Source organism: Ooceraea biroi, chromosome 2 (genome assembly GCF_003672135.1).
Source record: "Ooceraea biroi isolate clonal line C1 chromosome 2, Obir_v5.4, whole genome shotgun sequence".
Classification (NCBI taxonomy): Eukaryota; Metazoa; Arthropoda; class Insecta; order Hymenoptera; family Formicidae; genus Ooceraea; species Ooceraea biroi.
Genome location: NC_039507.1, coordinates 6363450 through 6389009, shown reverse-complemented (window position 1 = coordinate 6389009; position 25560 = coordinate 6363450). Strand labels below are relative to the sequence as shown.

Below are 25560 nucleotides of genomic sequence, written 5' to 3'. Positions count from 1 at the left end.
AACTCTGAAACTAAACTATATAATTCAATGCGGTAAAAAGCATTTCAAAGCAGATATGTTAAAAATTACTCTCTTGCCTCGTGGTGTATAAAATAAGGCTGCAATACACTTTTTTAACTCGCATCTACGCTCTTGCCCCGTTTTGAGGGAAAGAGCAATTGACACGTCGTACAATTTTCTGTCATTATGTAAATGTGAAAGAAAAAATGTCGCCAAAGTCACTATAAGTTGAACAATAATAATTGCACTGATGGAATTTACGGAATGATGGACGAAATAGCGGACGGGTATTAACAGACACACAGGATTTTGTGAATTCGAAGTGGAAGAAGGTTTATTCGATATTACCAACCTAATAATCTTACAATATTAAGGGGAGCAAACTCAAGAAAACTAAAAACGAACTATAATGGCTTACTCTCAACCATAAACTATAAAAACAAAACGTAATAATAAAATTGAGTTCTCAAATATTCCAACATGCACAATGCTTGGAACACCGATAATATTAACTATTTCTGTTAGAGATTGATAATATATACATTTAATGTCCAACTTTACAAAAACCAATCTGCATTTACCTCACTGCACCTTAATAAAAGTGTTTTTATTTTTTGTGTACGTGCTCTACGAGCAGAGATATTGCGATGCAAAGACCGAATTAGCAAATTTACATTTAAGAAACGTCGTCATCCTTGTCATCATCGTCGTTTGTACAGTCGGTCATTCGTATTTACACTATGTTATATTCGGCTTTTCTCTTTATGTAACGTCCTTATTTAATATCTTAGCGTAGTTAATATCTTTTTTTTCAATAACTTATAATACACAGGGAGTCCCATTTTACTTGATCATACACAAAAACTATTATTTAATTCTAGAAAATCCTTACCCTCTCCACTCACATCAATGAGGCCAGAAAGCGTGCGACGATTCGCAAGACCACCCCCACTCCATCCCCACCACATGTTACAAAGCACGCTTTCTGGCATCGCTGCCTCAATGCACCGTAACCAACAACGAGCGCGTGGCCCTCCTACGACCTCACTGTATGAGCCGCGCTCTCATTCGTATGATTCGCTAATCTTCTGTTATTAATATCTCAAAATTTAACGTTAATTGCAAAATGATATAATACCTTTTTAGTTTAATTTAACGTGATCTACCTGCAAGAGAGCGATTGAACAACTTACGTGAGACACCCTGTATAATAGGTTTTGCACTCGACTTTTATTTACTGATAAATATGAATTTTTATTTAGGACGAAGGACTTCTTAATGCATATAACATACATTATTGGGCAGAAGCAAATTCTTTTTTATTTAGAGAACGAAGCTTTCAAGTTCACTGAAAATTAAATATTTAAATATTTATAATAGGTGACTAATGATGTTATTAATATTTTAAGGGTTTACAGTTGTTTGTCTTTACATGATTTAGATGCAGTACTCTTACATAAATAATTATACAGTATCTTCATTACGAAAAATACAGCTGACAATGTTACGATCAAACTAAGGGCTAGAATCGCATAAATATCAATCAAGTTCTTCTCCATCCAACTCTGAGATCTGATCGGCGATGCTAAGCCATTTGGATTGCGAACGGCATATTCGATGTTCCAAATCGCTAGATCTAACGGTGGCAGTGCACGATCTCGATATTCATTGGACAACCGTTTCATATTTTTCATGTAACTGCAGGAGAGATATTGTATTATTAATAACGTAAGATACAAATTTGAAATAGAATTAAATTAAATATGAAACGTGAAACGAATACAACAAAAGAGTAAATAAAACTAAAATTTTTAATCTCGCTCTGTCAATGATATATCCTGTATATTTTAATTTATATAATTATTTTATAAAAATGTTATTGTATATATTGTTGTATAAATGTTATTGTATACAGGGTGTCTCAGAAAGAATGGGACAATGCTCGTGTGCAGATAGAGTGGACTGAACTGAGTCGAAAAGTCTTGTACCATTTTACAATTTTCTCAATAGTTAACGAGTTATTAATTATTAAAAATTACTGTATTATTCCGGCCTACCGCCGAATGCAAGTGCGCGGCGAGATGCGACCGCCTAGTGATCGAGGTTGCTAGGCGCGTGGGGTGTTGTTTATTACAAGTGGCCTGCCTAGCCATTGCCACTGCGATCGCTAGGCACTCGATCGCTAGGCGGTCGCATCTCGCCGCGCGCTTGCATTCGGCGGTAGGCCGGACTTAGAGAGCCTTTAATAAGAGAGTCGACAACTCGTCACGTGACCGATCGCGCGCTGATTGGCTGAGGGCCAGATGCACACCTATAGCTTTTTGAAAGTAGGTTCAAATGAAATAAAATTCAAATGAAATTAGGTTCAAATGAAGTGAAATTCAAATGCAATTAGGTTCAATGCGAGGAGAAGAGCAGTGTCAGAGCATGTACACTCGAAATGTCAATGTCAATGTCGTAAAATCGGCAAAGTGCTACGTAACGCTTCATGCTTAAGACTTAAAATTAACGCGCGAGAGTGAATGGAGAAGCCAACCAATATCGCGGGCTCGTGGCTGCCGCTTATTTCGGGAGTTTGTATCTTGACAATTATGTAATAATTTTCTTATCTCGACTCTCTTTCTTTGGTAAGTTTTTACATTTTATATTTAATTATTTCCATTTTCAATCTTGTTGGATTTATCAATATTTAATCAGTTCGTATCCTATTAATCCACAAGCAAATTTCAAGGAGGGGTTGCAATAATAATTTCAATTGCAGGCTCTCCTCGCAGTGCGAGGCTCGCACTGAACCTAATTTCATTTAGATTTCATTTTATTTGAACCTAATTTCAAAGCTATAGGTGTGCATTTTGCCCTCAGCCAATCAGCGCGCGATCGGTCACGTGACGAGTTGTCGACTCTCTTATTAAAGGCTCTCTAGCCGGACTAATACAGCGATTTTTAATAATTAATAACTCGTTAACTATTGCGAAAATTGCAAAATGGTACAGGACTTTTCGATTCAGTCCAGTCCGTTCTATCTGCATACGAGGATTGTCCCATTCTTTCTGAGACACCCTGTATATTGTTTTCTTAATATTTATATGATAATAATAATAAATTTTAATTTCTTAATAAAAGAAAATGTACGTAAAGACGAATAAAATATAATATATGTATAATATAGTAGATACAAACGATATTCAAATGTTATACCTCTTATTGTAAACTATCTCTTTAAGTGCATTTAATACAGATTGCGTTGATAATGCTTCGAAATCCAAGCGTAAACCTGCACCTTTGGCTATTAGATTCTCCACATTGTATTTTTGATCCAAGAAGAAAGGCATCCCGATCACTGGTACACCTCTCCAAATGGCTTCCTGCGTGCTGAGAAGACCACCATGTGTCCAAATTGCTATTACATTTTTATGACCTAAACAAAGAATGTATCACATATAGTAATAAACTACAAATCTTTTAATTTCATTTAATTTAAAGTTTTAAACTTAACAACTTATTATAAAGCTGGATAAACTTCCGAAAAGCCCATACCTCCGATTGTTCTGCAATTTTGTATACTATTGTATTTTGACGCGCTGATTACGAATATGACAATGAAAATTGGCGCGAAGGTCATCTTCAAGGTCAAAATGAAGGAAAACTTTTTTGTATATTTCTTTTATTATCTTCGTAAATATTCATTTTAGTGGAAAAAGTTTCAAATAAAAGTTGTTCTTCTCTTCAAAACGAAACTTTTATGTTGTATACACAATTACTGTAAAAGCAGTCCTTCACGAGAAAAACGCTTCTTTGGCAGTTGCAGACTATTTTCGCGAATTTATGAATTGAGTTAGATTATATGGTAATTATGCATTTTAGGGGAGTCAGCTCCGATGACCTTGACATATATTATACAGGTGACCCTTCTGAATGATCTTCAAGAGGTTTTTATACATAGGGGGCGGTGTGGGATGGTATTGGCATCGTTTTCAGCCCGCTTCGTGGGAGGGCGGGGGGGGCAGGGGCTTCGCCCCCCCCCCCGCCGGAGCCAGTGTAACAAATTTCACACAGATTTTGATCACTTGGTACACGGCACGGATCCCGGCGGGGGGAGGGGCGAAGCCCCGCCCTCCCCGCCCTCCCGCGAAGCGGGCTGAAAACCGAGCGAATATGTCCGGGGCTCCAATTTCAGGAAATATAACCGGTAATTATACACATTGGATACCGCAAAAATAGTTTTCCTTCATTTTGACCCTGAAGATGACCTTGTCGCCAATTTTCATTATCATATTCGTAATTAGCGCGTCAAAATACAATAGTATACAATATTTCAGGGAAATCTGAGATATGGGCTTTTCGGAAGTTTATCCTTGCATTTTTCTCGTAAAGTACTGCTTTTACAGTAATTGTGTATACAACATAAAAGTTTCGTTTTGAAGAGAAGAACAACTTTTATTTGAAACTTTTTCCACTAAAATGAATATTTACGAAGATAATGAAAGAAATATACAAAACAGTTTTCCTTCATTTTGACCTTGAAGATGACCTTCTCGCCAATTTTCATTGTCATATTCGTAATCAGCGCGTCAAAATACAATAGTATACAAAATTGCAGAACAATTGGAGGTATGGGCTTTTCGAAAGTACAGCCTCTTATTATGTTAATTAGATCGGTACATAAGTTCTTGCCGATGGATCGATAAATGGATCGCTTCAAAAGATGACTCCTTCTTTCGACGTGGTATTTGCATTATGCCGGAAAAATAGGAAAAAGTCATTAAAAAAGTCATAAAAACGATGGAAAATACTTTGATTTATTTGTTGTGTATCGCACGCGCGTTTGCTTCATTCCAATAAAGAAAAATCGACAAGAACTTATGCACCGACCTAATAATAGATCTTTTAATTTTCTAACAGATTGAAAAACATACTCAAAACATCGTTTTGAGGAAGCCATTTAACGGTCATCACGTTGTCTGGCATTTTCACGTTGTCTGATGCGTCAATATCTAGTTTCCAAAGTATTCGTTGCTTTAGTTTCGTCAGAGCCAACACGACGACCTTCAGTTTATCTACTCCGACGTGTTTCCAATCTACATTTGTTCCTAACGATATTATAATGGCTCCGTCCTCTGCTCCATCAAAGAATTCACACATGCTCTGCGCAAGATAACATGAAAGAATATATTTCAATATATGTATATGAAGAGATTTATGTTATATGTATATCAGAGTATAATCAATTATAATTCATTAATTCAAAAAGACAAAATAAGTTATATCTAAACAAGAAGTCAACGTATTTCCTTAAATTCAATTTAGTCTAATCATTTATTTATTAATAAACAAAAATTTTTTAGCTTTCCTTAAGATGCTCTGCTGATATTCTCGCTAATATTTTTATATTCTTAAGGAAAGTATTTGTTTTACTTAATTTATGTTACGTATCGTAGTAACTTGCATTTATCTCAATGGCCGACTGCAGTTGAGCGTGCATCCCACCAATCTCTATGGCATTTGGCGGCAACGGAATCCCATTGTCAAATGTGGAATGACTATTGACCAGAATGATGTTAATGCTTTTCTCTATTTCATGTAAAGGCCTGATCTTATGGCCTACGTATTGCTCGGCAAGCCGCTGAGAAGCAGGCAAATAATAATAATGTCTGAGAAAATCGTCTGCGATGTAATAAAGAACATTCAATGTCCTTTGCCAGATATTCACGGGTCTCGCAATAGCTGCATTCATGTAGGATCGAACATTTGGATAATTCGGACCGCCGATATAATCCTTCAGCCAAGGTACAGTACCCAACGGGATAAAGCCCACTACAGGTTTGCCTTTAGCAACCTGCAAATATAACATATATTAGTTATCGCAGACGTCGATTTTCTTTTATAAGCCTAAGAAAAATGCTACTTATCTCGATAATAAGATATGTAGTTTTAATGTAGTTTTAATAATAGGAGCTTCTTCATGAGAGAAGTTTTGACAAAATTATTATAAAATATCAATTTTTGTTAAATTTATGATTTAACATTTATTTTGGCAATTAGTAAAACATGAAAAGAATATCTTACGAGAGAGAGAGAGAGAGAGAGAAATTTGATTTTATATTGAAAAAATCTTCATGGATTAATGGGAGAAAGTGAATTAGAAAATCTTTTTTTTCTACTTATACAAATTTTAAAGTTGATCAACCTTTCTGTACAATACAGAAGCAAAAACATTACAAGTTTCTGTGTTGTATTATTTTTATAATCTGCTAAAATCCGCTAAATCTTTTCTTTACATGCACACGCCAACGTACACGCACGCACCCATCCACGCACGCACGCACGCCGCACGCGCGCGCGCACACACACACACACCACACACACACCACACACACACCACACACACACCACACACACACCACACACACATTATCACATTTATCAAATTATCACTTACAATTATTATTAATTAGCTATTAGACGCCGCCTACATTTTCTATAGCTGAATCCCATGTAGGAATGCCAGACTAAAAAACAGCGCCAATTAGTGGCCCCATTTATGATTACCAATACTTGGTGTGCTATAACGGCCCATGCTTGGCGCATTACTGGCTACCATTTTCTAGATTTGGCGCGAATTACGGTTACCAATATTGGCCAATAGTCGGTATTCTATATTGGGCTATGCCTGGTAGATGATTGGATACCGTTATTAATAGTACATAGTTATAATAACGTGATGTGATTATCGTCTCATTAGTATTTTTTATAATGTCGCAAAATTATTATAGACAAAAAAAGTATCGAAAAATAAAGAGATTAATAAATAATAATCATAATAAAGGTAATAAAAATAATACAAAAAATGATTGTGAGATAAATAATATCGAGAATAATGTAAGTGATAAGGTGAATAAGGTTATGTCAGAACATAATGAACAAAATATTAATTTTGAAGACGACAATTTTAATAATGATTCTGCTAATATTAATCTTTCTTCCAACATAAATGATGAAATGATAATGATTTCATTTCATTTTCTTATATTTTATTAATACTTTTATCAATTATTTTCAGGTTCAGAAAATATATTAAATCATATTGACCAAAAATTTCAACAATTACAGGATGAATTTACAAGTCACATTTCATCTGTTAAAAGAAGCATTTTATATGATTTAGAAAAGAAAATAACTGAAGTAAAACATACAATAATCATTAATTGCCAATCGGCCACTGTTTCACAAAAGAGTATTGAAAATTTAAAAGAAGGTTTACAAATTGCTCTACCAACAGTTTCTTTAAACCATTTTTTAGAGTTGGAAAATTTATTAAAAGATTCTTCAGAAAAGAAGGAAGCATTGGTAAATAAATTTAAAAATGCTTTTTTATTTTTACAATTTTTTACATTTGATGAATATATTTATTTAAAAAACACACAAAAAGGCTATTAATGAATGAATTATTATTGTACCTGCAATAAACATTATTAATTAAAATTAGAATTATTAATTATTAATTTGATCGCAGATGGCTTTGTTCCGTGTACTTATTGCGGCTGAATCAAACGTAAAAGAGAGCATTGCTAAAATTATGAGTGCATTAATGACAAAAGCGGTAGAACTACTATATTCAGGAACTGGAAGAGTGGTAAATGGACAATGTAAAAGAAATTTTAGTGAGACTAACTCGTACATGTGTTTAAGAGGTAAAATTTTGTTTCTGTTTATTTCATTTATGTAGTTCGTTTATAAACAAATATTATGTATTATGTTTTGTTAGATGTTTTAATAGGAAAATTCCAAAACGCTATAGATGTGAAGAAACTGCCAGGTCGGATAGGCATATGGTTATCACCAGCTGGAGACCGCGGAGGTAGAAAAGCGCGAGCTCAAAATATTGAAAATCACTAGGAACAACTATCATATTGAACGTACATCTATTTCTACCACATCCGCCAATTTGACGAGTATTTATAAAAACGCTTTATTTGTAAGTATTTTTAATTTATTTCATATTAAAATAATTAATTAACAACACTTTTTAGTTACATAATTGTTTACACTTATTTTTTCAATCTTAAAATGAAACTATTCAGAACATTTCTTGCAAACAGATTGCGTTTTATGTGTACATTTTCCATAAACGTACTTTTTACATTGATTACAGATACTGTTACCTTTATTTTTATTGTAATAACCGATTTGACAAGATTTACGTTTACTGGAAATTTCGTTTGAAGTATTCAGTTTCTTCAATTCCTGCGACTATTTTAATTATGCGGTTATTTTAGTGGTAAATAATTGCACAAGTGTGTTTTTATGTTGATATATTTATTAATAAATGTACTTCTTTTTTATAAAGAGTTTCAACTATGTTTTTTATTTGTACCCTAATTATATATAATTATTTTATATAATTATATATATAATATATATAATTCTAAAAACTAATACAATACTAACTACATGTTATGCAATTAGTATTGTATGAATATAATATAATATAATAAGCGCAATAACATAATACCCATTAAATTGACGGATATGGTAGAAATAAGTATACGCGTTTAATGATGATTGTCTAGTGTTGATTACCGAATAAATAATATATAAAAGACAAATTAAATAAGCTTGCCCCATTATATTTAAGCTATTATTGGCCGAATGTTGGTCTAATAAATTAGTCTTTAACGGCCCAACATTGGTTACCACGTTAGACCGAGCCTTGTTATTCATTGTTGGGCCGAGCTTTGTTATTCATTGTTGGGCCGAAGTTATCACTCCATGGTTGTCCCATTAATGGGCCAGTCATGGTTACCATTATTGCGCCAATATCGGTAAGCTGGTAACCAATCTTGGGCCTGTAATAGGCCGATAGTAAACTCCTACATGAGATGTCGCTCTAATTTCTCCCGTACGTTTTATTTGCTTTTAATTCGGAATGAAACGATATTGAAATCGGTGAAAACTAAACCTATCGTCTCGTCGTTTGTTTGATATCACAGTGTCGAAATAATTAACAGAAGATTGTGAACTACACTTATGTAACGCTGAGGTAATCATTTCTAAACAGACACGAGTAATAATACAAGATATTAATAAAACTGTAACTTATGCACATGTCCGCGCATATATTAATTATATATATTTTATTTACCTCCCATAATCCATACAGGCATTGATGGAATGAAACATCCTGCACTATGACGTCAAATTCATTGCTTCTGACTATTTCCAAAAGTTCTCTTGCGGCTTTACTCTGGATTATTTTTTCACACGTAGTAATGCTCCAGAAATACGTAAAGTATGTCATGTAAAATGCATTGTAATTCATCCATGTAACTGGATCGTGAGTATCAGACTCGCGTAACTCTTTCATTACATCATCGAAAACCTAAGATCAATAAATTACTATTGAGCAACAGGAACATTGAAGCATGAACGAAGCAACATTTTCGAAGGCGTTAAATCTTGGAAAAGATTTCTAATAAAAACTATTACGATAATTTTCTTACTTTGCGTGCTGAATATAAACAATTTTATAATAACACGTTCGCAGCCGGCGATTCTGACGCGACAGTCTTATAATTAACTATAGATGCTGCCTACAATTTCTATAGCTGAATGTCGCGTAACATTTCCAAAAGTCTATAGCTGAACGCTGCATGGGAGTGAATATAAAAAATATTGCCGACGACGTAGTTCTATTAGTTTCCAGCTAAAGATTTTAAAATGACCTAGAACTACGTCACTGGCTGTCAGTGTGTTAATAATTCTCTTGATTTTTACTTACGGCGTATGTCAAATTTTCTGCCAAATCATCCTTGATGTTGGTCTCACAGATGCTCACTACATGTACACGATGACCCTTTTGCAGCAGCCCTTTTATCAAAGGTATCGTCCAAACGTGGTGACTGATCGTCGTGATGGATTGTACTAGTAAAATTGACAGTGAAGCTGTCGACGCAGTCGCAAGTCCTACTAAAATACACAGAAGCAACAAGCGTCTTGACATCGTTACGGTAAAGTGGAGAACAACCAAGTCTCTCTTCTACCTTCCCGCAATTACGCTTGAGAGCATAATACGTAACTGTTGGCTGTCAGCTAGAAGGGTCAATCTTGAGATAAATATAAATATTATGTGGCGGCGATAGCAAAAAGCAGTGAGTAATTTATTACACATGTTTCTCTAGTGTACGATGCTAAGGATGACTAAATTTGCATGATAAGATAAAGTTATAATAAACTTGTGATAGCCACGTGTTTCCGACGTTATATATGTATGCGAGAATACTGTTACTTGAATTATATATTTATAGCAATTACACATATAAATAAAATACAAAATCTATACAGAGAACACGTGTGTGTGTGTGTGTGTGTGTGTAGCTTGAAATTTAAATTACAAAACTCATAAAGAGATATATTTATATTCATACAAAGTTTTGTATAAAAAGAAATTCCATTATACAATATAAATGTTTTATTTAGTACAACTGCCATAAACCAAAAGCGCTTTCATTATTAATAGTTAGGTATAATTGGCACGAATTGTACGAACAATATATAAATATGCATTATAAATTATCCCTCTCGACATTTGTATTATCACTCTACTATCATTATGATATTCATATTTAGATACAGATTCCATCTTATCAAATTAATGATAAGAAAAGGAGTTACTACTTATAACACATAAATTGCTTACAAATTCCGTTCACCTAAAGTAGTAATGTGAATAACATTAATAATACTCTTAACAATTTACATTTGTTTGTCTTTACGTGATTTAGATGGAGTGCTTTTGCAAAAATAATTATACAGCATTTTCAGTACAAAGAAATCAAATAACAACTTTACGACAAGAGCAAAAAACAAAATTGCATAGACATCGATCAGATTTTTCTCCATCCAGCTTTGGGATCTAATTGGCGATGCTAAATTTCCATTCGGATTGCGAACGACGTATTCAATACTCCAAATCGCTAGATCCAACGGCGGCAATGAACGATCTCGATATTCATTAGACAATCGTTTCATATTTTCCGTATAACTGCAAAAGAGATATTGTATTACTCATAATATTATATAATACACAAACTTGCACCATGCTTTAATTAAGCAAGAAAGATGATTGAGTACAACAAAACATTGAATAAAACTTAAATTTTAGAATTCATTCTATTTTGGATTATTATATTTGAAGCAAATTATAATTATATATACTGTATAACTTTAAACAATTACTTTATGTAAATGTCATTTCGCATGTTATTTGTATGTTTCTAGCAAAAAATACATATTAATATCTTAATATAATAATTATTTAAAAAATAAAAGAAATATATATAAATATATATATATGCGAACCGTGCGTCTTTTCTTTATTGATTCTTTAATAATTTTTGTTTCTTGATTTATCAAACTGTTACGTTGCGATTACATGCGATGATCGAGAGCCGACGACCGTTTCGCGTCCGCACGTATTCAGCTTGCTGCCGCCTCACGGCAAGATCTCCGATTCGCTAATTGCGGTAATTAACATCCGGAAGTGAGAGAAGGTTGTCCGCTCGCGCTATCGGTATTCGACTTCTCTCTCGCACAGCACGTGATTGACCGCGGTTTTTATGCTGTTCTAATTATAATAAAGCCGTTTCAGTATTAAACCGGTTCTTTTACTCGGTCTGCCCATTCGTTCTTGCAACGATTTTACGGATACGCGCCACACACGTCTCTCGCTTGTTTCTGAGCGATTCAACATTTCAACCGACCGCGACCGCGTCGCGGTTGAACCTCTGGCAACAATAAATATATGCAAATATCATATATTACCTCTTATTGTAAACTATTTCTTCAAGTGCATTCAGTATGGATTGCATGGATAATGTGTTAAAATCCAATCGTATACCTGCACCTTTGGCTATTAACTTCTCCATTTCATATCTTTGCTCCAAGATGAAAGGCATCCCGACCACTGGTATACCTTTCCAGATAGCTTCCTGCAGGCTGAGAAGACCGCCGTGCGACCAGATTGCTTTTACGTTCTTATGATCTGCACAAAAGTATACTACAATAGTAAACTACAAATCTCTAATATCACTCCAAAATCTGACATAAACCAAAATAGTTTGTTGCTAAGTGGAAATTTTCTTATTATATTAATGTAATAAATCTTTTTATTTTCCAACAGATCAAAAAATGTACTCAAAACATCATTTTGGGGAAGCCATTTAACGGCCATCACGTTGTCCGGCATTTTGACTGGCACATCAATATTTAACTTCCAAAGTACTTGTTGTTTCAATTTTGACAGAGCCAACACGACAGCTCTCAGTTTATTTAATCCGATATGTTTCCAATCTACATTCGTTCCCAACGATATTACGATAACTCCATTTTCTGCTTCATCAAGAAATTTAGACATACTCTGCGCAAGGTAACGTAAAAGAATATATTTCACTACATAAAAATATACATAAAAACATTCGTGTTATATTAGAGTATAATCAGCTGTAACTCATTAATTTAAAAAGACAAAATAAGTTATATCTAAACAAGAAGTCAATGTATTTCCTTAAATTCGATTTAATCTAATCTAATCTAATTTATTAATTCTGGAATTTACGAAGAAAGTCTTTTTAACTTTCCTTAAAATGTTTTGCTGGTATTCTTGTTAGTATTCTTATATATATTCTTATATGTATTCTTAAGAAAAGTATTTGCTCTTTTTAATTTACATTACCTCGTAGTGACTTGCATCTACCCCAATGACTGACTGCACTTGAGCGTGCATCCCACCAACCTCTATGGCGTTTGGCGGCAACGGAATCCCATTGTCAAATGTGAAATGACTATTTATCAACACGATCCTAATCGTTTTCTCTAATTCACGTAATGGCTTGATTTTGTGACCTACGTATTGCTCGGCAAGCCGTTGAGAAGCGGGCAAGAAATAATAGTGTCGGATAAAATCGTCTATGATGTAATAAAGAACATTTAACGTTCTTTGCCAAAGATTCGCAGGTCTCATGACCGCTGCATACCCATAAGGTCGCATATTTGGATAATTCGGGCAATCGGTGTATTCCTTCAGCCAGGGTGCAGGGCCGAACGGGATAAATCCCACTATAGGTGTTTTAGCTTTTGCTACCTGAAAATATTACTATATTACTATTAATATATATAACTTATATATTAATATATTATTAATATTAATATTACTTATTAACATATTAATACTAAATATTAATATTTATAAGATATGACTGCATTAATTTGATTTTTTTTTAATAATAAAATTACTAAAGATATGTCTTCTTTAGCGGATTGGCAAACACACAAACTATACAATATATTAAGCTGTAGTTTTAAACTTGCTCATTTGAAGAAGGGAACTGGAAAAGAATTTTATTAATACTGCTATTATTTATATGTCAATTACTATAGTTATCAAATAATCTTTGTATAAGAATATACATATTATATATACACGTGCATCGTTAACTGTATTTAACTAGTAATAATCCAAAATAGAAAATAGCAACTCATACAAAGAGACACATATACATATATTAGTCGTGTATATTTCATTTACCTGCCACAATCCATATAAGCATTGATGTAACGTAATGTCCTGCACTATAACGTCAAATTCATGGTGTTTAATCATTTCTAAAAGCTCCTTCGCTGCTTTGGTTTGGATTATTTTTTCACACGTATTGATACCCCAAGAATATTCAAAATATATCATGTAAAATACACTGAAGTCCATCCATTCAATAAAGTTGTGACCACTGGTTTCGCGTATCTCTTTCATCACATCTTCGAAAATCTGAAAGTAATAATTAAATACCACTGAACAGAACGAGAACATGTGAAACGAGCAAATAAAATATCTTCAAAACCGTTAAATCATGGAAAACATTTCTGATAAGAACTTCACGATTACGATAATTCTCTTATCTCGCTTGCTGAATATAAACAATTTATTTGGAATAATTAATGATTTCGTAATTTCTACTTACAGCGTATGTCAAATTCTGCGCCAAATTATCTTCAATGTTGGCTTCGTGAATGCTCATCACATGTACACGATGACCTTCTTGGAGTAGTCCTTTTACCAAAGTCATTGCCCAGATGTGATGACTAGTCGTCATGAAGGACTCGATCAGCAAAATCGACAGCGAAGCTGTCGACGTAGTCATGAGCGCTATTACAAGAAAAAAAGGAAAAACTGACCATCTCGACATCGTTGTGACAAACGTACTAATCAAGTTTTAAAAATTTAGTTTCACATTTAAGTGCAATGAGTAAGTCAGACAATTAACTATCAGCTACAAATTATTGGCTAACCTTGAGATAAAATGTATATATGACGCGTAGATAAAAAGATAAATTTTAGCAATTTGTTGTTAATAGCGCGATACTTTATAATATCGCATATGTTAATTACATTAATTAAAGTAATTATACATTCGTTAAAATAAGAGAGAATTATATGCAAATTATTATTGTAATTAAAAGTAATGTTGTTTATCTTAATCATATTTAATAAATTATATCCAAATATAATTTTAATTCTAATTATATTAAATGCTTAGAGTATAAATATTATAATTTGTTCTTAACATTTCTCTGATATAAATTGAATGAGCTTATATAACGTTGTGGATAAAAGAGTAAGATACATGTAAATAAAATTATAAACTGCACTCCTGTACAAATGTTTTTCTAGGATGTTCACAAATATATTCAATAAGAAAATCTTGGAGATAATTTGTAATTAATAAAAATAAGTAAATAATATTCACAAAATAAAAATGAAAATTGAACTATATAAAATTTTATAATTCTTTATAAGAATGTGTTACGCAGACATTAACTGTAAGGGTATAGTCAACAACACGACAATACAAGTAATGATGGTATTAAATATAAGTACACTTTATTATAATTATAATATAATGAAATACAAAAATGAAATACAAAAATTTTCACAGTCATAATGAATAAAAGAACATTGAAAGTTTCTCCACTTTCTTGAGAAATCATCATCTTCTTCTTCAAATGAAATATTAAATCTTGTAAAGAAATAATGCGTTTTTTGAGTTTTCTTATTTGATCTTGCAGATTTTTAATTTGCTTTGATTTTTGCTGGTCCGTTGCTTTTATTAATTTGAGAAATCTATCAGTCGAATCCTAGGAGTTGCAATATCTGCCGTTGTAATTTCTGACAAGTATACGAATCAATCGAAAAGTACGGTCTCTGCATTATCGGTCAAGCGCCGTGTCGTCACCTCACAGATCAGTTGCGAACCAAACGTATTCTTCCGCTCGGTCGATAAGAGACCGATTCTTTTTTTTAATCCCCGCTGATCGAGGTTAGGTGGGTTAGCCTAGCAGACGACGGGTCGGCGGCCGCAGCAGACAGCGCATAGCCAGCGTCGCTTGCGGGCGCTCGGTAGCGAGCGTTTCAAATCGGTTGGCGAAATCGGTTCGCGTTGCCGCGCGCAAAGGGCAAAGTCGCAGGAGTTCGTCGTCGAGGAGTTTGACTGCGTGCGTGACAGCACCACGTAACAGACGCGATGGATGCCGAGGCGTTCCTGGACATGGCCAACCAGGTCATCAAGCTGAAAATGTTCCCGTACTTCGACATAGCGCATTGCGTACTGTGCGCGCTGCACGTCCGGGAGGACCTAGGACCCGGTAAGCCGGCCGTTCGCTCAGCAGTTTCTAAATTTGTAGTATCGTTATTAGTACCGCTCCCCCTGCGCACCCGCAGGGGCCAACCGGCACTGCGACTCGCGCGGAATAGCTCTCGGTGACCTCGCTATTCCCGAGACCCCGACGACGACCACGTCCCACGCCGCCGTGCTCGGCCGTCGGCGGCGTTTTATATTTACGGACGTGGCCGCTCTTTCCTTCCTCTTGCATGTGCGTTCGTCTCGTTCGGCTTCCTTCCTCTCTTTTTCTCTTTCTCTCTCTTCACACCGTCGAATGCTCCTTGTTGCTCGAGCGCGAGCTACGTAATAGCCGGTGTACAAGTAATTTTCTTTTTTTTTCTTCCAATTTACCAAAGAAATCTGAAAAGTACTGATACTTACCTTTTGTCATGCGTCTAATAAATAATTATGATTTTTGCAGACGTTTCTTACGTTCTTCGGATTTCGTGAAGTTCTAAACGTTCGCGATACCACAGAAAGTATCTTTATCTCTGAATATTGATTCGTTTTCCTGGAATTGTCCTTGGCTGCGAAGGATTGCGCTGTCACGATAGCCATAATCATTACTACGCGAACACACTCGCTCGAAACGTGTCTCATAAATAATTCTCGGGCTGAATTAAGCGCTTTTCGAGTTTTTACGGTGAGAATCCACGCTGTTGAGGAAACCGAAATTCTTCCGTCTGTGCAATGCTGTCTCACGAGTTTGTTGTATTTTTAACTTGCGGTAGTTGTCGTGTACATTGCCATTGCATAATTACAAAGCTATTTTAATATCTATCTGTTTAAGAGCGCATAAATTGCGGGAAGTATCGCTACTGTTATTTTCTATAGCTCTATTATTCCCCATTACAATGCAACAGTTAAAAAATTGGAAAAATAATATATTTTAATACTAATGATACTTTCTATCGCGGTTGTGTGCGTATATCTTTTTTTCATATCATTCGCTTCTATTTACGTAACTGTAATGTCGTGTTTACGTAACCGAAATATTGTGGTAACGAGAGAGAAAGAGGGAGATCATGTCGAATCAAAATCCGAATCGAGAGCTGATTTTATGTTATTCTCTGGCACAATTATCACAACTCTATCTCAAAGCAATAACACGAACAACCCAGCTGATCTATTTCAGTATGTACCTTGCCGGTTACACAGCCAGAACTATCGAAAATAAAACCTTTCAGAAACTTCTCTGAACGCGTCTTACCAATTTTTTATTTAGCGAGATCTCTATATATTGCATTAAATTTGAAATTCCGCGATGTATTCCCATACTGTTATTACACTAATAAATTAAAATCAGTTTATACTGCATATGGACAAAAGTCTTGAAATTTCGGAAAAAATCGTTTAAAAAACTCAAGTGAGAAATTATGATTTTGTAATAGACAAAAGAGCTATTTCCCTTGAAGATATTGATTGCATACTAACTTTCTAGTGCAGTGAAGCATAAGATTCGACAGGGAATTCAACAGGAATTTATGGTTTTTTCAGATAGAGTCGTTTGCTGTTACGACTAATTTCTTTAAATAAATCTCGTGCAATGTATCATTACTACTAATAGCTCATAATCTTCAAGTTTATATATAAGAGTACATGTTGTACTTGTAAGGATTCCCTCTGACTGACCTACTTCAAACAATACGTACACATGTCTTCAACATTGCAATACAGTCATATATCTGGAACGCATAAGTACACATATATACTTATAATATATAATATATTATTATATATATATCAATATATATTGTATATAATATAACATATAGATATACAATGTCATTTATATTTTACGTTTGACTCAGGTGCGCAAGCCTTTTCTCGTAAGCATCCTTTATCATGCTGGCTGTCGACAATGCTGGTCGTTTTTGCGAGCGGTATGCTGTGCAACGGATTATTAGGGGAACCTATACTCGCACCTTTGAAAAATACGCCACAAGTGATAGTTGCTACTGTTGTTTGGTCAGTGATAGTTGTAAACTTGTAAATGTTAATGTTGTGTTTCTCTAGAAACTAATTATAATTCCTACAGAATTTAATTATTAAGTCAAATCTTCATTTATAAATCTATTATACATTTCATTCAAAAAAATTAATATTATGTAAATAGTTAAAAAATACGTAGAATTAAACACATATTATTAAAAACTTAAGAAGCAAGGAAATATTTCGTTAAAGCAAACACCTTATTTTCCAGGTATGTGATATTTTACACGCCGTTTGACATTGGTTATAAGGTAGCCAAGTTCTTGCCAGTAAAAATAGTGTGTTCAGCTATGAAAGAAATTTATAGGCAAGTACATATCAGTATTTATTGATTTTAAATAAAGTCTCTCTATTTCTATATTTATAACATGAATACATATTGATATACAAGAAAATATAAAATTAATTTAAAAAAGAGATTTTAGTATACGTGTCATAATTAAGTATTATCCTTCGTAGGTGTAAAAAGGTATACGATGGAGTAACTCATGCGGGGAAACTTTATCCAAATGCATATCTGATTATGATATTGATTGGCACGCTCAAAGGTTAGTCGTAAAAATATAAAACATATCAGATATCAGATTGAGTATACGTTGTATATGTATCCCAGACAGCACAAAATGTCCTCAGGATCATCCTGAATATGTCCAGGACGATTCAGGATATTTCGAGGATGTTTTAAGATATGATTCTAAATTTGTTTTATGAAAATTTAGTATGCATTTATAATTATGTAGAATATTTAACATAATTAGAAATTTTGAATATTGTAATAAAATATAAATATCCCATAAATATCCACTGGATAACCACAGGATGTTTGTAAAATATATGGCCTGTCTATATTATGTCAGATAGCTTATAACGTACTAAAATTATCCTAAACACATCCAGGATATCCTGAGATTCCCGCCTCTAATTCACTAAGCGACCGATAGATGGCCAGGCCAGGCGTGACGTTCTCGCAAGAAACATTTGCGTTATCACCTTATAAATAACCATCCGGAAAACCGATCCAGTACTCTTTTCTTCTTCTTTTCTTTTGAAATCATTATTGCTTGAAGTGATATCTCATTCCAAAAGAGTGAGATTCCACTACACGAAATTTAGAGAGTAATTCATAAAATATAAAAATCTATTTTTTTACAAAAATGTGACTTAACTCTGTCTATCTTTGAGGCACTGATATATAGAATTGATAAATACCCATACAGCACAGAAATCAATTAGGACATATATCCTGTGGACGTCCCTGCGACGTCCCCTGGAGCTTCTGTGCTGTATGGGTTTCGTCCTTGAAACGTACAAATAATATCCCAAACATATCCTATAGAAATCCTTAGGATATTTCATAGGATTTCCCTCGATATTCCAGAGGATCATATACGGCTATCATTTCCTCTTCCTCGGGACATCCAGAGGAGATCCGAGGATTAAAATGGGATATCCTCAGGATACCACACATGTACGTCCTGGATGTTCTTCGGATGTCCTTAGGACATCCTTGTGCTGTCTGGGATACAATGCGAACGTCCCCGGAAAACTGTATAAAACTAAAAAAATTAATGTAAAAATTAATTAATAAATAATATATAAGGATATAATAATATATAAGGATATTAAAGGATTTATTAATTAATAAATAATTAATAAATCCTTTTTATTGTATATATATATATTTATGTAAAAATTTACTGTACATGATAATTATGGTGTTTGTGCAGGTAATGGAGCTGGATTTACGAAATTATTCGAACGTCTTATACGTGGTGTATGGACACCGACGGCGATGGAATTCATGCAACCTAGTTTGTATGTAGAAAATTCCTTATTCACATTTTAAAAAAAACGTTAAAATTATCAATCATATTTAAAAAGAAAACATAATGATAAATTATAATTTTTGTTTTGTAGTCCCACGAAAGCATCGATGGTTGCATCGATTATCTTTGTGTTAGATAAGAAGACTGATCTCATTTCTGCACCTCATGCTCTCGTGTACTTCGGCATTGTTATCTTCTTTGTCTATTTCAAGGTAAAGCGCGTGTCCTGGATCTCTGCTCAAAGTTGCACATTCAACATTAGTAGAACGAGATATTAATAACGATATCGTTTTCAGTTATCATCAATATTGCTTGGCATTCGTGATCCGTTCGTGCCATTTGAAAATCTGTTCTGCGCCTTGTTCCTGGGAGGAATTTGGGATTCGCTGGCTAAGTTGCTGGGCCGCGGCCAGGCTAAAGACGAAAAGGCGGACACAAAGAAAACAAATTAAATGATAGTAAGCACGATATACATATGTTCATTAATTATTATATAAAGATAAAAACGGGACATGTAATCTGAATCTAATCCTACCTGTATCTCTTTTTCCAGAAGATCATTCTGCAAGAAATATCATTTTGCAAGCCAGCGTCAGCTACTTAAGAAATAACAAAACTATTTGAAGCTAGTCAGATGACAGCAGAGTTATTATGTGACTCTTGACAAATCATCAAAGTTGGAAGTACAATAATTTCTCGTATATTCTACATATAAATATATCTATGTATACGTACATAATTTAATATGGCGGAAGTTACTCAACGTTTAAAGTGTGTGTCTTATAAAAGTATTGACAGTATTATTTTAAATGATGTTCAACCGCAAATGTACTCTATCCCGCATCATTTGTTTCTCTCTCTCTCTCTCTCTCTCTCTCTCTCTCTCTCTCTCTCTCTCTCTCTCTGTGCACTCGTAAATTAATCAAGCGATTTTACAAGCACGTATTTTATGTAGAACTTTGCTTTTGTTAATAACTGTAAATATTACGTGCGGGTTACTTATCTTTAGTATGAATTATTATCGAGTGTGATAAGAAACACGATTCAATCAGCAAGCACCAGAAGTGTGTTCCATGTGCCAAGTTTGATAGTACATCTTATCTAACTTTTAATCCGTTATCAAGTTTGTGGTGCAGTGATGTGACTTTTATCGCTGTATAAATGCATGTTAGGATACATTTTAGCAATTTGAAACATGCATCTTACACTGATGAAACTTGTCTTACTCGCTCGTAATAATATTTCTACGGAAAGGAAATAAATCTCTCTACTCAGGATAAATAAGATTTCCATGATATTATCACGAATTTGTAAATCATATAAAGCGAACTATATAAGGCATCGCTGTGCAGAAACTAGCATGTAAAAACGAACAATACAGGAAAATATGTAAATGTCTTTTATACTATTTTATTAAATTCATATACCGACGTATCGTGTATACCAGAAACGCTTGCTTTCATTCTTAGCGACACAGATACATGTACTTTGCAATTGAGAATATCCTGTGTTCTGATCGTGAAAATACTTTCGTATAATAAAATGAGATTTGTGAAACAGAAATTATAATTTATTCCTTCTCTTTCTTCGCATCAACGAAAGCCTTTAAGATTTATTTGTGTGCAAAACAAAACAGTTCTGATCAAGCATACGATTGCGAGAGCCCGTACAGATCAGCTCTTCTTCTTCGCACGTACTTACGCGATCTCGCGTACAATGGAATTCTGGAAATACGTTCGTTTGCCGGCAGTTCAAAAGGCGGCAGATTACGCGGTAGCGAACTTTTGTATTGCCTGTCGCACCTGTAATTTTTGTTCGAGGACAACGAAGACGTATGGTAATCTATACGATTCACTTCCTTCTCGTGCAGGTGAGAAATGCCAGGATGTAATTCTTCGTTGTAAGATGCTCTAACGAGATACCGCCGATATGTATTTCTTGAGAGACGCGAGCGTAGCAGAGGATACGTCTCCATATATTTCTCGGCACGCCTGGTCCACGCAACGTGGCCGTCACGGACGCACGTTTCCTTGTCCAATTTCCGTATTCCTCCACTGTTATCGCACTTGATTACGCGAAGCAAAATGGGCTCGCGATTTTGAGTACTCACGCTTATCTTCGCCTTGGAAATCTGCTCGGTTGCAACGCCCGTATCTTGCAACTGCTTTGTGCTGTACTGAGTTCCCAGATCGTGATGTAACACTCGCGATGCGTTCAAGCCAACGTCGTGATTTTCCACATGCGCGACGACTTCCTCGTCCTTGACAGAAGGTCTCTCCTCCACCGCCGTTTCCACGAGTGTAACGTGATGATTTTCCGAACTACTGTAATCTGCAATCTCCAGCGTGAAGGGTCCGATGTGAGGGTACAATACTTCTACGTCCTCTGAGTTTGCATAGGTGCCTGTAAATTGTTCTGTGCTGTTCTCCGAGATTCCAATCTGGATCGAACTCGAAGCCAAGTTCCTCTTGGACATTGGCGGACATTTACCCTTCCATCTGGGACAACGCTTGTCCAACGGTTGTTCCTTTAGGCAGTTTGCGAGCATATGTATCTTTAAAATTTTGTCTGCACATTCTTTCATTTTATTCAGAAAGATAAATGTATCGATTGCATCTTCTTTGCTAGTACATCCGGCTGAAAATAATTGCAATAAAAAGATGTGTAATCATCCCTTACAATTAAATATTTATGAAATGTCAAAAATACCATTTTTTATGCATTTCTTGCTGTTTAACGTGAGAGCGTGCTTCATTAGCTCTAAAAAGGTTTTAGTGAGCGTGGCTATAACGTCAGTCCCGTCCACGTCTTCCATACACGGTAAACAACTTGGACCTCCCGATTCAATAACAGAAGTAGTCGCGAAGTTTGTATTTTCATCTGCGAATTCGCACGGTTCGCAAATGGTCGTTTCAGAAGCTACGTGAAAGATATTTAAAAATGTACATAATAAAGTGATCATAGGTATATAAACGATTGCAAAAAATAATTACAGTAATTAGAGTTCACAGTACTTTCTTCTTGAAGCTGAATCATTTTCTCTAAGCACTGAAGCAAAGCCTGCGTTACCGCAGAATTGTGTTTTACAATCTCCATTGTGTCACGAGAACAAGTCTCTGTGACACAGGTCTCATTTTCAACCAATTTCTTGTCGTCTAAAGTAAAACGAGCTTTCTCCGCTTCTAAACAGATATTACAAAGTGTGTTAATAATGTTTACGTGGGATTTAAAATACATACCGAAATATTTTCCTAATCAAATGTGATATTCTTAACGCAGTATACTTTTGAGACATTTAATTACACCTTTCTGATCTTGTCCCAATTCACCGGTATATTTTTGACATTCGTTAGTTGCCAATTGCTGCAGTTTGGGATCTACGTGCTTTAGCGGTATGTAATTTCCATCGATAGTTATCAATACAAAATTCTGCTTGGGGTATTCTGCAGTATTTAATCTTATACCAATTACATCTCGTGCATCGGTTCCAGGACACTTTACAGTACTCGTGTCAACCCGTTCTGATGCTTGTGTCGTCGACGTAGCCTTCTCGAATGCTATGCAGGTCTCAATTTGCTCGTCGCGTTGTTCCACAGTATTTACTGCTACCTCCTTTACTTCTTCTTGTTCTAAAAACTTGCTTCGGACTTCTCTGTAGCATTTTCGTGCAACATCTTTTACCTCAAGCCTTGATTTTCGCAGCACAGTTGCACATTTGCAGAGCGGTGGAGTGATACTTGATCCTAACACGCAGACTGTATTTTGCATTCCCTTATCATGATTCTGCATGCTAGTTTCCGCTTGTTTCGTCAGGTTCTCAGGAAACAATCGTTCGCTTGACAATTGGATTTCTCTTGTACATAATTGTGGTTTCGACACAACAAATGCTACCTGTGTCTGTTGATTTGTGTGAGCGTTTTGTGGATAGAGTGTGTGACTTGTTAATATATTTGAACAATAGTTAGAATAACTTAATAAATTGTGCGGAAAGCTAGGACATGGAACTGTATATAATATTCGTTGGTATATATTGTCTACTGTTCCTCGTCGACATACATTATATTCCTCGTATGATTTATCGACGAAATTGGTGTATTCTGAACAAGGAACTGTGACGTCTAAGGGTTTTGTATGTTTGTTAGTTTTCTTAGCGTTTATATCCAATTTTTCAGGCTTGGTGTCTTCCCAACCACAGGATGGACACTGTAGCAAATGTAATCGCATACATTTTTCTTTACCACTTAATTCGTCAGGATCCGCCGGCACATATCCTATTTGAACAAATAAATCAATCCCACTTATTGATAATTCAAGTTTAAAATCAGGTACACACTTTGTAAATAATTTATTTACCAGATTTTGTCAATTTTGTGTTTTTTCTCGGTTTTGCCTTAATTGCTTCATTTTTGAAATTGTAATTATCTTTAGTTTTTGTTTTCGTGCAAGGAAAATTAAGCATGTTTTTATAGTTGTCGTATGGCGTCGTAACACATTCTTTTAAAACATGAGGAGACATTGTTTTCATTGATCTCACTCTATTCTATTCATGATAACAAATAATTAATTAAATTATTATCCTTGATGTTGCTTGGCTTATAATGTAATAAAGTTTTTAATTTTTAAATTGTTATATCTTCTTTTCGATGTATAAATTCCTATATAATCGACTATAATCCATATTTAATTTACCTGTAATTTGCCTTCATCATTGATTACTTTTGCCAACATTTGTGATATTATAGGAAACCATACAAAGGAAGGTTTGTACGGTTTAAGTGACTGTAATGCCTTGATAATTCGCAATTGTTCTTCTCCATATCTAAATAGATACGCAGGTATCATTTCTTCAAATTATAGTTTAGTTTAAGTAAACAAGAATCGCATATTTAGCGAAAAACAATATAAATACATGTAAGTAATGCTGGAATATCTAGCATTCTTTAACGATAATGAAAACTAAAATTTCATTAATATAAAACCTAACTGCATCTTATTTCTCTGCTCTATATGATATCGTTCATGATTTGGATGATATTTTACTTTACTTTTCCCTTATTGCTTTAATCTGTTCTAGACAACCGGATATATTCAAAGGTATATCGAGTTCTCTAATAACACTTTTTAGTGCTTGATTTTTGGCTAAGCAATCATAATATTTCACGTGATTTGGATTCCAGAGACATGGATGCTTTTGGTACGCATTTAGAAAAACAAGAGTGGATTTTTCGTTCCATTTATAAGACATAATTTTACTTAATCCGTCAATATAGCCACACGGTATTACAATTTACGTAGTGAAGAGAAGCTTATACAATTTTATGACAATCACGTGAAGGAAACTGCAATTCATTGCGAAATCGTAAGTGAATATATTTATTAATGTCAATATTCAAGTGGAGTGTTCTATTGTTTGAAAATAATAACTAATTCAAAGAGAGTAGTGAGAGAGTCACACATTACCAAATTTATGATGTATGAGTATGTTGTATATAATTTACGTATTAAAAAGAAGCTTATACAATTTTATATGACAATCACATGAAGGAGAAACTGCAATTCTTTGCAAAATCTTAAATGAATATATTTATTAATATAATGTAGACTTATATAATAAACTTTAATTAAAATTAAAGTTTATTATATAAGTTTATATTACATTAATAAATATATACATTTAAGATTTCGCAAAGAATTTCAGTTTCTCTCTCGTTCTCTCTCATATTCATTATCATTTAATTTATTAAAGTTTACTATATCACTTTAATTCATTAAAGAAATTAATTTATGTTCAAATATTTTTATCGAATAGAAATTAATAAAGACATTAATAAAAATGAATGTATTATAATACTTTCTCATATGTTTATTCTTTATGTTTTGTGCTTGTAAATTTTTATCTATCTACATACCACGTCACTCTTATATGTATATATATAGAATAATACTTTAAACTAAAGGTATTAATATATCATACTTGTGTCTTTTTTAATAAGCTGTTTCACTTTTCCTATTATTACCTGCTATTTATAACA

General features: G+C 34.2%; 4 protein-coding genes across 4 annotated transcripts; 1 reads left to right on the top strand and 3 right to left on the bottom strand.

The window, feature by feature from the left end:
- Positions 1–1294: 1294 nt before the first annotated feature.
- LOC105275407 (UDP-glucuronosyltransferase 2B19-like) lies at positions 1295–10292 on the bottom strand. Its single transcript, XM_026975549.1, has 6 exons — positions 9779–10292; positions 9143–9379; positions 5447–5836; positions 4917–5145; positions 3199–3418; positions 1295–1698 (listed from the first exon to the last, which is right to left on the bottom strand). The coding sequence occupies exons 1-6, from the start codon at positions 9998–10000 to the stop codon at positions 1413–1415; spliced, it is 1584 nt and encodes a 527-aa protein (XP_026831350.1). The 5' UTR covers positions 10001–10292; the 3' UTR covers positions 1295–1412.
- A 158-nt stretch (positions 10293–10450) lies between these two features.
- On the bottom strand, positions 10451–14261 carry LOC105275414 (UDP-glucuronosyltransferase 2B1-like). The gene is made up of 6 exons (XM_026975574.1): positions 14013–14261; positions 13583–13819; positions 12731–13138; positions 12193–12415; positions 11821–12040; positions 10451–11041 (listed from the first exon to the last, which is right to left on the bottom strand). The coding sequence occupies exons 1-6, from the start codon at positions 14235–14237 to the stop codon at positions 10753–10755; spliced, it is 1602 nt and encodes a 533-aa protein (XP_026831375.1). The 5' UTR covers positions 14238–14261; the 3' UTR covers positions 10451–10752.
- A 1109-nt stretch (positions 14262–15370) lies between these two features.
- On the top strand, positions 15371–21086 carry LOC105275405 (trimeric intracellular cation channel type 1B.1). The gene is made up of 8 exons (XM_011332211.3): positions 15371–15693; positions 17522–17678; positions 17914–18009; positions 18162–18250; positions 19430–19517; positions 19620–19740; positions 19825–19986; positions 20082–21086. The coding sequence occupies exons 1-7, from the start codon at positions 15573–15575 to the stop codon at positions 19978–19980; spliced, it is 828 nt and encodes a 275-aa protein (XP_011330513.1). The 5' UTR covers positions 15371–15572; the 3' UTR covers positions 19981–19986; positions 20082–21086.
- On the bottom strand, positions 20393–22509 carry LOC105275406. The gene is made up of 2 exons (XM_020030371.2): positions 22238–22509; positions 20393–22165 (listed from the first exon to the last, which is right to left on the bottom strand). The coding sequence occupies exons 1-2, from the start codon at positions 22488–22490 to the stop codon at positions 21171–21173; spliced, it is 1248 nt and encodes a 415-aa protein (XP_019885930.1). The 5' UTR covers positions 22491–22509; the 3' UTR covers positions 20393–21170.
- Positions 22510–25560: the final 3051 nt, after the last annotated feature.

Excerpts from the sequence above, each read along its gene's own strand:
- LOC105275407 (XM_026975549.1), bottom strand. The coding sequence starts at position 10,000 with ATGTCAAGACGCTTGTTGCTTCTGTGTATTTTAGTAGGACTTGCGACT. Across the intron at positions 5,837-9,142 it reads GCCTGTATGGATTATGGGAG|GTTGCTAAAGGCAAACCTGT; the intron begins GTAAATAAAATA and ends TTATATTTGCAG. Across the intron at positions 3,419-4,916 it reads TCCTCAAAACGATGTTTTGA|GTCATAAAAATGTAATAGCA; the intron begins GTATGTTTTTCA and ends TTCTTTGTTTAG.
- LOC105275414 (XM_026975574.1), bottom strand. The coding sequence starts at position 14,237 with ATGTCGAGATGGTCAGTTTTTCCTTTTTTTCTTGTAATAGCGCTCATG. Across the intron at positions 13,820-14,012 it reads CGCAGAATTTGACATACGCT|ATTTTCGAAGATGTGATGAA; the intron begins GTAAGTAGAAAT and ends TATTACTTTCAG. Across the intron at positions 12,041-12,192 it reads TCCCCAAAATGATGTTTTGA|ATCATAAGAACGTAAAAGCA; the intron begins GTACATTTTTTG and ends ACTTTTGTGCAG.
- LOC105275405 (XM_011332211.3), top strand. The coding sequence starts at position 15,573 with ATGGATGCCGAGGCGTTCCTGGACATGGCCAACCAGGTCATCAAGCTG. Across the intron at positions 15,694-17,521 it reads CCGGGAGGACCTAGGACCCG|GTGCGCAAGCCTTTTCTCGT; the intron begins GTAAGCCGGCCG and ends CGTTTGACTCAG. Across the intron at positions 18,251-19,429 it reads ATTGATTGGCACGCTCAAAG|GTAATGGAGCTGGATTTACG; the intron begins GTTAGTCGTAAA and ends GTGTTTGTGCAG.
- LOC105275406 (XM_020030371.2), bottom strand. The coding sequence starts at position 22,490 with ATGATCACTTTATTATGTACATTTTTAAATATCTTTCACGTAGCTTCT. Across the intron at positions 22,166-22,237 it reads CAAGAAATGCATAAAAAATG|CCGGATGTACTAGCAAAGAA; the intron begins GTATTTTTGACA and ends AATTATTTTCAG.